General features: G+C 41.8%; 1 protein-coding gene across 1 annotated transcript in view; it reads right to left on the bottom strand.

Moving 5' to 3' along the window:
• CCDC33 (coiled-coil domain containing 33) overlaps positions 1-10,438 on the bottom strand; it is a gene marked incomplete at its 5' end in the record, with an annotated part of 191,281 nt that extends 180,843 nt beyond the window's left edge. The window contains one exon of the mRNA XM_082254937.1: positions 10,135-10,438. Coding sequence (XP_082111063.1) covers positions 10,135-10,438 — 304 coding nt within the window. The remainder of the gene's footprint in view (positions 1-10,134) is intronic.
• Positions 10,439-14,099: the final 3,661 nt, after the last annotated feature.

Genomic DNA, 14,099 nt, shown 5'->3' with positions numbered 1-14,099 from the left:
CAATGTACAATATGTCTAATGTCTGGATCTAGGGTGGGTCATCATAAGCAACATCTGTCAAGAGTTCTTCAACAGTTTCTTCTTTCAAGACATGTGTCCTGCCAAATGGTCACATTATTTGTTTCAAATAGTACACACATAAATACCATGTCAAAGAAAGACTGCAGTAAAGGCATGCAACAGTACTTTATACAAGGCGATAACAATGCCCTTCATTTCTGGAATGATAAGGTCAGCACCACAGTGTTTGATGTGACAACTAAAGATAATGAGCTGGCAGCCACCATGGAAGACAAGGAGTTCCTAAAAACTATGAGCAAAGAGTTCAATCAGGACTATTCCAAGACCTGGGTCGGCACCACTACCATTTCATGCATCAAGAAAGAAACTACAAAAAATGTTCATCATGCAGAAGCACAAATTAGAAGCACTAATTTACAACGCACCCTGAACAGAAAACCTCAGATGAAAAAAACACTTTGTTGACTTTATGCAGAAGGTGTTGGTGAGAGATCATGCTGAGCCTGCACCACCTCTCAAGGAAGGAGAGGAATGTTGGTAGCTCCCATGTTTTGCCATGTACCATCCTCACAAGCCAGATAAGATCAGAATGATCTTTGACTCAAATGTTCAATTATGTTCCTCTCACCAGGCTTAATCTGAACAACAACCTTATAAGAGTTTTGTTCCACTTCAGACAAGAACCAGTTGCCATTATGGCCATCATTCAGCAAACGTTCCACTGTTTCATTGTTTGAGGAGACAACAGAAACTTCTGCAGGTTTCGATGGTATTGAAAGAATGATGAACCCATCATAATTCACACTGATTCTACATTTTAACTGGTTAATCTTGAGTCTGATAATGAAATCAGAGCTAATACTTTTACACTCAACACCTCGGTGAAGTCAAACCGTTTTGAATGCTTTTTGACGTGGTCTTCTGTTGTACGAGCTTATCCATGTCGCTAATTAATTTGCAATCAATACTGAGAACCATAAAGATTGATGTGGATGGCACATCTATAAAGCGCCTGCCCCATCAAGAAAAACTCACAAGCGGAAGAGGTCAGTATATAATGTGTTCAATATGAAGTGTATTCACAGGAGGCTGATAACATTTCAAAGGGACTCAACCTCTCTAAGGCTGGCCATACATTATACAATTTTCATGTACAATTTTCCTTTATATTTAAATGCACTACATAGTTGGAAGGTAAATCTTAAGAAAATTAAACAAGAAAATTGTATAATGCATGGCCAGCTTAAGGCTAGTACACTCTATGAATTAAACCCAATGATTTGAGTTGTAGGTTGCATAGGGAAGTCCAATCTGTTCACTGAGGAACAGAATCCCCTTATTGTTTCAGGTCAACATCACTGCACTGCTGTGTCAACAGGCAAGTTCAGCATCCAGTGTTTTTTGGAGTAGGAAAAAGGAATACTTTTACAACCTTCAAGTTGTGGCAAAAGGTAAACTAGCAAACCCAATTTACAAGTGGTTCTCTTGAAAGAAAAGGAAGCCCAACGCAACCATTGGCCTATGGGTCTTTTTACAAAGACTGAACTGGAAAGATTAGATAGGTAGAAGTCAAGGTAATTAAGGAGGGTTGTGACTGTACCTCAGGAATATCGATAAACTGGTACTTCTTTTGCCAAAGGAGGAGAATTGGTCTTCTAAACCAACAAGTTGTTTCAAAGAGAGGTAAGAAGTACTGGAGCATGTTGCTGCCTTTCCCTCTTAATATAGACTCTTGGACTGTCTTCTGTGACATCTTACAGACACCAGTAGTGGCTTTCAAGTTTTACAGTATGTTAAAGCTGAGTTCCAGTGGTTTCTGTGTTTTTTTTAAAAAAGTCAGCAGCTACAAAAACTGTAGCTGCTGACTTTCAATAAACACACTCACCTATCCCACAATCCACCCGAAGCCTCGCTCCTCTCTTTCTCCTCTCTGCGGTGCCGGCATCTCTAGTGTGGACACCTGGCTGTAACAGCTTTCGGCTTGATAGCTGGGGGAGCACTGCATATGTGCGAGGTGCACTGCGTGTCCTGAATGGCCGAGCAATCTTCTGGGACCTCTGATGTGTCCTAGAAGTTTGCAGGGAGGGAAGGGGAGTGGAGAACTTCCGCTCCAGGCGCAGTGGCACTCCGAGCGGAAGTGGGAGCGGGTACCTGTCAAAACTAGATACCCGCTCCCCCCCCCCCCCCCCCAAAGATGTGGCATGTCAGGGGGTCAAGGCTCATTAAAGTGAAAGTTCCACATCTGAATGTTTGCATTATTATTCTCTTGTTCTCTCCCCTAGAATTGTGCTCTTCCCGTGTATTGTGCTGGGCTATCAACGTCATTTTAATTCTGCTTGTTGGCGGGTGCCTACAAGGGGAATATTCTATGACTGCAAGCAAACTTAGACTGCCCAGGTTAGGGAAGGGTTAAGTTCTTGATCGCTGGTTTCTTAGGCTTTTTTGGCTCCTATCTTCCTTCCCGATCCATATATATATATAAGATGGAGTAAGGCCGGGCCCAGTGAGAGCCTCTGAACAGGACTGCAAAGAAGATGGAAGGTCCATATCATCTGGTAGGATGTAAGCTTTGTCTGCTGTCCCAAGGGAACTCACCAGCCATGGGCACAACCAATAATAGAATCACACCTTTTCAGATATGCCTGGACAGCCACAGAATAGTTTGATAGGAGCTGGACTGTGCTTTCACTTTGAACTGTAGTGTTCTTTAAGCGTTAAGAAAAATCTTATTAACTGTTCTTAAGCCTGGTCTGAAGTCATTTAGGAGGGGTGCATGGTGGAACATGGCATATCAGAAGAACAGGGATAGTAATACACTCACGTGGTACAGGTGAAAAGTCACTACGAAGGATTAACTCAGCAGAAAAGTCAGATCAAGAGAGTAGTTGCAACAGGTAACCATGAACTGGTGGGAATGTATAGCAGCCAGTCAAGAAGCATAGTACCTAGTGTAGGTCACAGGTCCTCCGGCAGCAAGGGGGTTGGTGATCTTTCTCTCTCCCTAGTGGTCGGTTCCCCAAATATAACTGGGACCAAACCCATTGTATGGAGACCCCATATACTGTACCTAGCCATATGGTACAGAAGAGCTGAAGGAGTTAATGAAGTGCACGCATGAGGTCCACGATAGTGCATGGTGGAATCCCATTCTGTCACTGGAAGTGAAGTGGCAAATTTATGCTGCATTGGTGGAGAGGGCATAGGCTCTGTGGTATGCTTGTAAAATGTAGCGCTGCAACCAAGTAAATTGAAAAAATCCTCTGAGCAAATGAGTACATGATCTACAGTTGACAGCTGTTTCAATACAGTCTGGATAGATGATAGGCAACTGTGTTTTGCTCTTAAGAAAATCTTCACTTTATTAGCTACTCCACAATAACACAACCTTAGTACAGTAAGTTAACGTGTTTCAACCCTAATCTGCCTTACTCATAACAATTATTACAAACAGAAACAGAACAATAAATAGCAGAGTGATTCATCTCCATCTGGTGCAATAAGCTAATCAGTTAACCGTGAAGGGCAACAAATAATGAAATGAAAACCACTGAAGCTATGCAAACACTAAACCATACAAAAGCACATAAACATACAAATGTGTACATTGTGTACATAGGCTCAGCGGTGTCCCTCCTGAATGTGATATACAATGAGGAAGGTGTGTAGTGACATGGACGCGATGCTCACAGAGGAACTCTGTATATTTCGCATCTACACACAGTATATGGCTCATCTCTAAGCTGCAGTTCCACCTTAACATTGACTTTACATGTGGACCCACTCCTGGTACCAGGCATTGATGAGCGTCTACACAAGAGGAGAGGAGAGGTACCCATGAGGGACCCTGCCCACATGCTCTTCATTCATTTATAAATGAAGGCTACAGTCTTGTATTTGTAGATTAGTAAAAAAAAATTTTATTTTTTAAAACAAAATTTTAGGTGCTTAGTAACCACTACGTACTATTAACTCCATTCTTAGCTTAGTTTTTTTAAAGCAGAGTTCCACCCTGGGACATTTTTTTTAATAAAAATACCCCCGGGACAGTCAGGGATAGTGCATTCCACAATGGCTAGCCTCTGATCTGTCCCAGGTTGCACTTACCTGCAAGAAGAAATACTTACCTTGAAAATGTATTGTCCAGCGCTGCCATCTCAGGTGTGGGCAGCTTGAAGCCAGTGCGATCCTCTTCTGTGTCCTCTTCCGTCTTCTTCGGTCCCACGATGAACTGCACCGGCCCCGCCGTCATTTCCGGTGCCACAGCGTCATCCCTGCACAGCTTCTGGGCATGCCCAGAAGCTGTTTAGCAAGGTATGACGGCGCTTGCACCGGAACTGACGTCTGGGCCGGTGCAGGCGCATTGATTCCTGGGAGGGATGACGTTCAGCTCCCAGGAATCATTGCAAAGCCAGAAAGTGACGAATCGCCGTGGCCGGCAAGGGGAGGAAGAGGAAGTAAGGTAAGTATATTATCTTCTAAACAAGGTAAGTAAAAAAAAAAAAAAATTGCGATTATCCATTTGTTTTTCAGGTGACCAGGAGCGAGAAGATGGAGGAAGGTTTAATTTTAGGGTGGAACTCCGCTTTAAATCATATAATGCCATTTCTAATATTACCCCACTTGTTCGTTCCATTGCAGGAAATTTTGTTAAGCAACTTTACATTATATCAAACACAGGCAGAATTTTATTCCACACAAAACAACCTCCTACGCTTGATAGTGGTACTGGCAAGTCTGATAAAACTTATTACAGACACTTCCTTAGAGCTGAATGCTACTAGTTGTTTATTGCATGTCAACAATTTTTCATACAAAAAATACAAACAATCCTTAACGAGACATCTGCTTAACGCAGCCAAAGTTGTCATGGGATTGTAGACTGCTATGATACCATTTCTAAAACTTAACTATTAAAATATTTAAAATAAACCAGACCACTCAATAATTAACAGACCACTCATAGATGGATTAAAATTGACCGCGGCACATTTATTGGTTTCATTAAATTAATTCAACCACTTTAATAATCATCAAATAAATAATCATAAATATTAATAAATATAAATAAATAATCCATAAATATTCATGAATTCAAAAAACCAGCAAACCATATCACTCAGCCGTAGGACTCGAGTGATGACCAGTCAAAATATATATTTAAAAGATTCAAATAAGTCCCCCCTTGATCCAAGGGTGACAGACCACATAAACGTGCCACGACAGGGTGGGGGGGTGGGGAGCTCGCCAAGCCGCTCAGAGACACTGAGGAGACTGAGGCCGCGCAGCCCTTTATATAGGCCTATTCCCATGACGTAGCCGCACGTGCCTCACGTGTTTCCGAACCGGCTGACGCGTGACTTTCCTGCCACGCTTGAATTGAATCAACCAATCCAAGCGCTTCCCGCCTAAAAACCCAGTTCAAAAAGCCGCTATACTAATTTAATAGCGGCGATTACGCTGAAACAAAAAGCGGTTAGCTTAAATAAAACAAAAGTGTTAGCAGCCACACTCCCATGCCGTTCAGGCATACATTATGCCCAACTGACATTCCCCTACACTGGAATACGCAAAACATTCCTTCTACTAAAGAATGGGCTGACAAGGTGAACTCAGTTTATGAAATGGAGGAGATTATCGCTATCAAAAAGGAAAATTACATATCTTTCCACAAAATGTGGAGACCATGGTCGATATTTACGCTCTCTGATGATTATCCAAAATTAATAACAAATTAGACTATCTCGACGGTAATTACTGATATGCTATTCCCAAACATTGAGTATATCTTGTGTTTCTTAATAAATGTTTAATGTGAATTTATTCATGCTTATCCCCCCACTCTACCCCCCTTTCCTTCATTTCTTTCTACTTCTATGCTCTATATACCCTTTCCTTATTGGCCCCTTTGGCCAACTGGTGGGGTTGGTCCTCTCTTGGGACCACACCTCATCAATATATATAAATGTCAATGTAACTGATCATAGACTTCTAAGGGTTGTTATTATCTGAATCTGTACGTCGGGTGTTACCCCGTACTCCTTTGCAACGTTTCTTGTAGTTGCATTGGATGATTGTTGCTCCTATGTCTATGACCTAAATATTTTGTTAAACTTATACATTTTATACCAACTTTTTTAATATTTGCGCAGAATTTTCAATAAAAGCTTTCTATTAAAATAAATAAATAAGAAAAAAAATAAAGTGGTACTGGCTCTTAATCTCTTGTTGTCATATTGACTCTCATTGAAAAGCCAAGCATTTCTGCCCTCTTAAGAATAAGGTAGCCAATATAAACTGCAACGATAAAACAAAAGAGAGGGCGTACCAGCCTAGTGCATTATCATTAAAAATCCTTTAATAATAAAATAAAAAAATGTAATATATACTCACAAACAAACTTGTGCACAAGCTTGTCAAAACAAATCTAGGTACAGACCGCCAGGCTTCCATATGTTTATAGCACACCACATAGAGGAACAATACGAGTCTGGAAGGCTAATGCATTTCGAGGGAATGGCCCTCTTCCTCAGAGCCAAAAGACCTGTGGCTTAGAGCCACACTTAAATATCCAAATGGCATAATATATAGATGCACCCCTAGAGCGCCTCCTATTATTTATTATACCTTTTATATTGCATTAGCCCATTGAAAAAAACCTTTTTACTCCATTATTATTAGTATTTATTATTCATTTTTTATTATTAAATAGACATTATTATTATTTTTATTTTTATTCCATTGTTACCCTTTTATATTCATACAATAATATTAATAGTAAGGATTCATGGCTGTCTGTACCTGGATATGTTCTGACCAGCTTGTACACATGTTTGTGAGTATATATTACAATTTTTAATTTTATTAATAAAGGATATCTGAGGATAATGCACTAGGCCGGTGCACCCTCTGTTTTGTTTAATGGTTGCAGAAATCGTATTCGGCCTCTGTATTACAGAACTAGGTAAAAATATTATAAAGTTTACTCCATCCATGCAGAGGAGAACATTTGCCTACACTCGGCTGTATATTTTTGTGCCCGGGACATCTTGGTGCTGCGTGCAGCCGCCCACAGACATAAATGGGTGAAGGCGGCTGTGCACAGCTATGTGGCGCTACTTGCGTAAAGTAGCACATGTGACAGACACTGGGGTAGATTTACTGAAGGCAAATCGGCTGTCCACTTTGCAAAGTACAGCTGCACCATGCAAGTGCAGTTGCTGCAGAGCTTAGTAAATGAGGTAAAACTTTGCTTTGCAAAGAATAACCAATCGCATGCAAGGAAAAAAAAAAACAGCATTTTTGCTTGCACATGATTGGATGATGGAAGACAGCAAAGCTTCAGCTCATTTTGTAAGCTCTGGAGCAACTGCACTTTGCAGTTTATTTGCTTTTAGTAAATAAACCCCACAATGTCCAGAATGCAGGACCCCTTTGCGCAAGAAGCATTTTTACGATGAACAGGTACAAGTGCCCATGTGCATGAAGCCTTTGTGATGTTTATGCCTAGGATCTCCCTGGCAGAGGCTGGCAGCAAGTTCCTGAAAAAAATATACAAGCAATGTTCCTTAACCACTTGAGGATTGCCCCACTCATTGGACACAGCAGGAGCCAAACAGCGGGTCTGGCGGATGCGATGTCCGCTGGGACTTGCTGATCCTTCGGAGGAGAGGCAGACCACTGTTCTGTCAAAAAGGAAGATGGAAATGTTGTGTTTCTGCTAAGCAGAAACATGGATCTCCGTCTTCCTCCAGTTAGGCCACCCCCCACACAGTTAGTAATCACTCCCTAGGAGTACACTTAATCCTTTGATCGCCACCTGATCTTAACCCCTTCGCTGCCAGTATCATTAGTACAGTGACAGTTCCCTTTTATTTAGCACTGATCACTGTATTGGTGTCACTGGTCTCCAAAAAGCGTCACTTAGTGTCAGATTTGTCTGCCACAATGTCCCAGTCCCGCTAAAAATTGCTGATCGCTGCCATTACTGGTAAAAAAAAAAAAAAATTCCGTAAACCTATCTCATAGTTTGTAGACGCTTTAACTTTAGCACAAACTAATCAATATACACTTATTGGTATTTTTTTTTTTTTTTTACAAAAATGTAGCAGAATACATATTGACCTACATTGATAAATAATTTTGATTTGCACATTTTTTTGGGGTATGTTTTATAGCATAAAGTAAAAAATATATATTTTTTTTCAAAACTGTCAGCCTTTTTTGTTTATATCGCAAAAAATAAAAACCGCAGATCAAATACCACCAAAAGAAAGCCCTATTTGTGGGGAAAAAAAGACATACATTTTATTTGGGTACAGCGTCGCACGTCTGTGCAATGGTCAGTTAAAGCAAGTTGTACCTATAGGTAAGCCTATGATAAGGCTTACCTATAGGTACTGTAAATATCTCCTAAACATGTACCTTTTAGGAGATATTTACCTTACATGCAGCCAGTGACATCACTGGCGCATGCGCTCTGAAGGAACGGCCGCTGTTGCCGTTCCTTCAGAGCCCCGTACCGTGACCATCGGCTCCCGTGCGCGATCCCGGAAGACAGGCGGCATGGCGGGGGCTCGTTCTAAGGTAAGTATTTCATAATGAGCTAGTATGCGATGCATACTAGCTCATTATGGGTTTCTCTTTCAGGTTGCAAAAAAAAAAAGAAAAATTGGGTTTACAACCTCTTTAACTACTTGCCGACCAGTCACGTTGACTGTACTGCGGCAAAGTGGCTCGTTCCCGTCCAGCGACGTAAACCTACGTCGCTGGACTCCTCCCCTTGTGGGCGGCGCGCGGGTGCCGCCGGAGGCTCGCTCACGCTGTTTTCAGTCACAGTGGGAGTCGGGCCAGGGGAGGAGGGGCGATCATCGGGGAATCGAGTCTGTAAACAAAGCGGGCGGATCTCCTGAGTGACAGGCAGGGTCAGATTGCAGGGTTCAGCATAGCTGAACCTGCGATCTGTCCCTGTGTCACTCAGTCACCTCCCCCCACACACATTAGTAAGCACCAGGCATACATTAACCCATCCCTCTCCAATAAAATTAACCCCTTCCCTGCCAGTGTCATTTTTTACAGTAACAGTGCATATGCATAGCACTGATTACTGCAGTAATGTCACTGGTACCCCCAAAAGTGTCATAAATGTCAGTCAGGGGTCCGATCTGTCTGCCGCAATGTCGCAGTCCCGCGAAAAAAAACGCAGATCGCCGCCATTACTCGTTAAAAAATAAAACACCAAAAATGACAGAAATCTTTCCCTTAGGTAGCAAACGCAATAACTTTTGCGCAAACCAATCAAAATACGCTAATTGTGATTTTTTTTACCAAACATAGGTAGCAGAAAACAAATTGGCCAAAAATTTTAAAAAAATTAGATTTTTACATTTTTTTGGGGGGGAATTTCATATAAAAAAAATGTGAAAAATATTGTTATTTTTTCAAAATTTACGCTATTTTTTGTTTATAGTGCAAAAAGTAAAAATCGCACAGGTGATCAAATACCACCAAAAGAAAGCTCTATTTGTGGGAAAAAAAGGACGTAAATTTTGTTTGGGTACGGTGTCGCACGACTGTGCAATTGTCAGTTAAAGTCGCACAGTGCCGAATCGCAAAAAGTGGCCTGGACGTAAGACAGAAAAATCCTCCGGTGGTAAAGTGGTTAAAATAACGCAGTGTCGTATCGCAAAAAATGGCCTGGTCAAAAAGGGGGTAAAATCTTCCAGGGCTGAAGTGGTGAAAGACCTTGCACATACACACATACAGGTGCAAAAAACATGTGTATGTGTGTCCATGCACACAAATTCTTTTTCATCCTCTTCTAGCTGCCAGTGTTTCAATCTACATGTATAAACTCAAATGTACATCCATAAACGTATTAATTCTAGCATTCAAAAATAACATTTTCAATGCTTTTTTATAGCTCTGAATGCACTGCTGCATAACAGCTATGTGCACTGTCCCATAGACAACAATGCACCTGTGTTCGGATCCATAAAAAAAAAATGCTACATGGCTACAAACACTGCTTTTTTTTTTGTGTAAGAGGCCTAGAAATGCTTGCATGCCCATTATTTTTATATACAAAGGAATCAGATCATTGTTTGAATACATTACCTTTCGGCAGGACAAAGAAGAAGATATTCTTTTCAAATGCGAGTGTGTCTGTGAGATCTCCTTGCTCTGCAATGTCTGTCTCAGCCTGGTTACTCTGAATCATGTCTCCATTGTTGACTCTCACTGTGACCCCTTCCACTGAGTTATCTAGCAAAGGGTTCTCTACACGAAGGTGCAGTTGGTACTGTCCTGGCTCGTTAAATTGGGCATCCAGGAGCCGGAACTCTAACGATAATAGCTTGTCCTCTAACCGCAGGCGAGGGGGCCCAGGTGGGACAGCAGGTGGTGCAGCTGGAACCGGCATGTTTGAAATAGAAAATCACAGTTCCATACATTTCATATTCACTTGCTCCTTTTCTATACAGTCTTCTGTCTGTATGCGCTTCTCATTGCTCCCCCCTCCCTTTTTTTTCTGTTCTTGCTAAAAGTTTGTACACCTGCAGGGAGTGGTAGTGAGGGAAGGATCACATTCACCTGGATGCTGTTTGTTTGGGACAAACTAGGTTACCTGGTGACCTAAGGCACAGTCAATGAACTGAATAAATGTCTATCTGTCCTGTCCCTTCAAGAAAGAAATGTTAGGAAAATCACTTCCCCCTTTTTTGTAAAACGCTATACCAGATCTACACAATAGCAAGCTGATTTATACTTTGCAACCAAATAGTTCATGTCATCTATGACCGGTGGTGTATTACAAGGTGTCACTTGGAGCGCATATATAAAGACCTATGTGCAATTTATGTCCATTTGCTGAATGTGAAATGTGCTCTTAGCATTATTAATGTGTAATGTAGAGCACAGCAAAGTCATTTTTAGCTACATCTGCAGCAAATCTTTATAAATAGCACCAAATGTAGAACTTTCTAATTTAGCATGCATTCTGATCATTGTGTATCTAATCGTTTTTTCTAGTACCAATTGCATTATGAATTTATATAATAATACATTTAGGCCTCATGTACACTGCTACTTGTAAACGGACGTTTTGGAGCAGTTGGGCGTTTTTTTCAGAAGCCCCTGAACCCTCCTCTATGTTCTCTTATCTGTCCATGTACACAGGGTCGTTTACAGTCATTTAGAGGCAGTTGAGTTCAGTGTCGTTTTCTGGAAAGCAATTATTTGCGCTCAGGATGTTCAGAACATGTGTTTACCGGCGTTTCAAACGCAAAACGTGACCGAATGCGACCGAACGCGATCACCTGCGTTTAGCGTTTGTGTTTTTCCATTTTAAAGGGGAATGATTTTTTGACCTCTAAAAACGTATCTGAGCGCAAACGCCCGCTAAACGCGGCTGCAATCGCGACACAACAGATGTTTTAAACGTCCTTTACATAGCTGTAAAATTCCAATGTTCAAAGGACTTTTTAAAACGTCCCGTGTACACATAAATTAAAATAAAAACTCAATTGTGGACAGCCTATTCATTTTGGTATATGAATAACCTAGTCCGCACTGGAAAGTTTTAACCTTTCTATTTAAAAAACTCTACAACGGGGCACAGGAGAAAAAAATAAACTCATTGGAGCGATCAATCTGAATTTATTTATAAATGTGAAAAAAAATTCCACGCTATCCCTGTGTATTAACCACCTATTACTCAACTCTGTATGCTAAAGGAAGCAGCTAGCACTACTATGCATCCAACCACGTGTAAAAAATGCAATAAATATATATAGTCACAAAAAAGTGCAGCGCTCTCCTTCAATAAAGTGCATTCAAATTATAGTGCATAAATAAATATCTGAAAACAGTGTAAAAATCATCTATGTATAATAAATTATCTTTTCTTTTAAATATGTAGCAGGATTTGGGTCTGCCATTGTCATCAGTAACACCTTCAGCCCATTTAGGTGAATACCCAAGTGTGAGATTTGAGTCAAAGACCAGTCCAGCATCTTTGGTTTGTTTTGGTTATTTTATATTGGGGATGGGAGAAGGGAATGAGTGGGATACTCCTCTGGCTCAACTAGGTACTCCTCTGGCTCAACTAGGTAAACTACTGGGACGCTTTGCAGAAAAATGCCTGTCAGCGCTGTCTTGACGCCAGCTCAATGCCGACCAAGGCTTACTGGCGCTTGAAAAATGCTGTCCTGCTGGACTGTACTAGAACTTGGCTTTTAGCCCTCTGGTTAACTCAAAAGATCCTGGACTGTAGTAAGACTTGACTCTTAACACTGCATTTAGCTCAAATTACTGTGAACAGCTGCCTCCAGCCCTTCACTGGCTGAGGTAGCTCCATATAACTGCTTGTGCTGCTGCAACTCTCAACACTGTACACTGCACACTGCATGCTGTACACAACTCTTCAGGGCCCAACCGCTGGCGCCCCCTTTACATTTTCAGCATACTCTCACTAGGCACCCCCTCTGACACTTCAGGGTCCTCTCACTAGGAACCCCCTCTGACACTTCAGGGTCACACTGGCACCCCCTTTACCGCTAGCTAGCTCCTGGATCCCTTGGACCTTCACAGGAGCGGTCCCTCACAGCTAGGCAGACCCCCAGGGGCAGTTACAGTACTCACGAACTTGGTCCTCGGCACACCAGATCCTCTCTGCAGCTCAGCTCAGCTCTCTCTGTACTCTCAGGCAAGCCGCCCGGGACACTCGATCCTTCTGACAGGAGGAGAGACAGCCATACTCTCCCTCCTGGGACTCTGCTAACCACCAAAGATGCTGTGTCATGCGCTTCCCTCAAACGTATACCCACTCCCAGGTCCTGTGCGTCAGAATCTGCCTTTCTAAAGTAGATACAAGCCTAATGTGCCACTGATTGGGTTTTCTCCACTGCCCAATAAGAACCCTCTTATGGAGCCAGTGGGGAGACTCCCCAGTCTCAATAGCAACACCTGGGAGACATGACAGCCCAGCTGAAAATCATGGCCCTGCTGTTAGGCAGCCAAGGCCCACTATACTTTTGCCTAGCACCTACCTTGTAGGGTACTACAAATAAATATATATACAACCCATCAATGATGGATTGTATGCATAAATAAATGAAAAGATGGACTCACGTTATTAAATAATTTATTATACATAGATGATTTTTACACGGTTTATAGAAAATTATTTGTGCACTATAATTTGAATGCACTTTATTGAAGGAGAGCGCTACACTTTTTTGTGACTATAATCTCAATTTATTGGTTTTATATGAACATTTTACATATTGTACAGAACATTCAGGCAATAAGAAAAACTTGACCAGTGATGGCCCGCATGTACATGGGCTCAGCTAAGGGAACACGACTAAACCTTGCGGGCCAAAAATAGTAATGCACATTTTCTAGGCTGATATGTGGGGAGATGCAGTGCGGTGCCTCAGCAGCAAACACTCGAAGTCCAGTTGCAGAAAGCAGAACTTGTATTAAAGTTAAAGTTTGGCAATTCGCAAGTCCAGAAGACAACCATCCAGGAACTCTCACAGAATACAACAGCAACGTGTAGTAAAGCATATCTCAGATATGCCAGCAGCATCTGTCTTGAGGGGCAGAATGCGTCCATGCCCAAATGGGGTGATCTACAGGAAGGGTGGTGAGTCCCTATCCTTTCCCTACTCATCTGGAACCTCTCCCTATCGTCAATCACTGTCCCTGTCAGCCGTGTGAGCTGTCCCTGCACTATTTACATACGAAATGCACACCAAGCCTGGAAGCCAGGGCCTTAAATGGGCTCTGCTTGACACAAGATGGCTGCCAGAGTCATATAAGATGGCAGCATCTAATCGGATAGGTTCCCCTACAGTGCATTGCGAAAGTATTCAGCCCCCTTGAACTTTTCAACCTTTTGCCACATTTCAGGCTTCAAACATAAAGGTATAAAACTGTAATTTTTTTTGAAGAATCAACAACAAGTGGGACACAATCATAAAGTGGAACAAAATTTATTAATAATTTATCAGTCTTCTCCTTGTATGAGCTGAAAGTTTAGAGTGACGGCCAGGTCTTCGTAGATTTGCAGTGGTCTG

The sequence above is a fragment of the Pelophylax lessonae genome (assembly GCF_965119305.1).
Source record: "Pelophylax lessonae genome assembly, chromosome: 4".
Lineage (NCBI taxonomy): Eukaryota > Metazoa > Chordata > Amphibia > Anura > Ranidae > Pelophylax > Pelophylax lessonae.
Note: the sequence above shows the minus strand (reverse complement) of the source record. Positions and strands in the feature narration are given on the sequence as shown.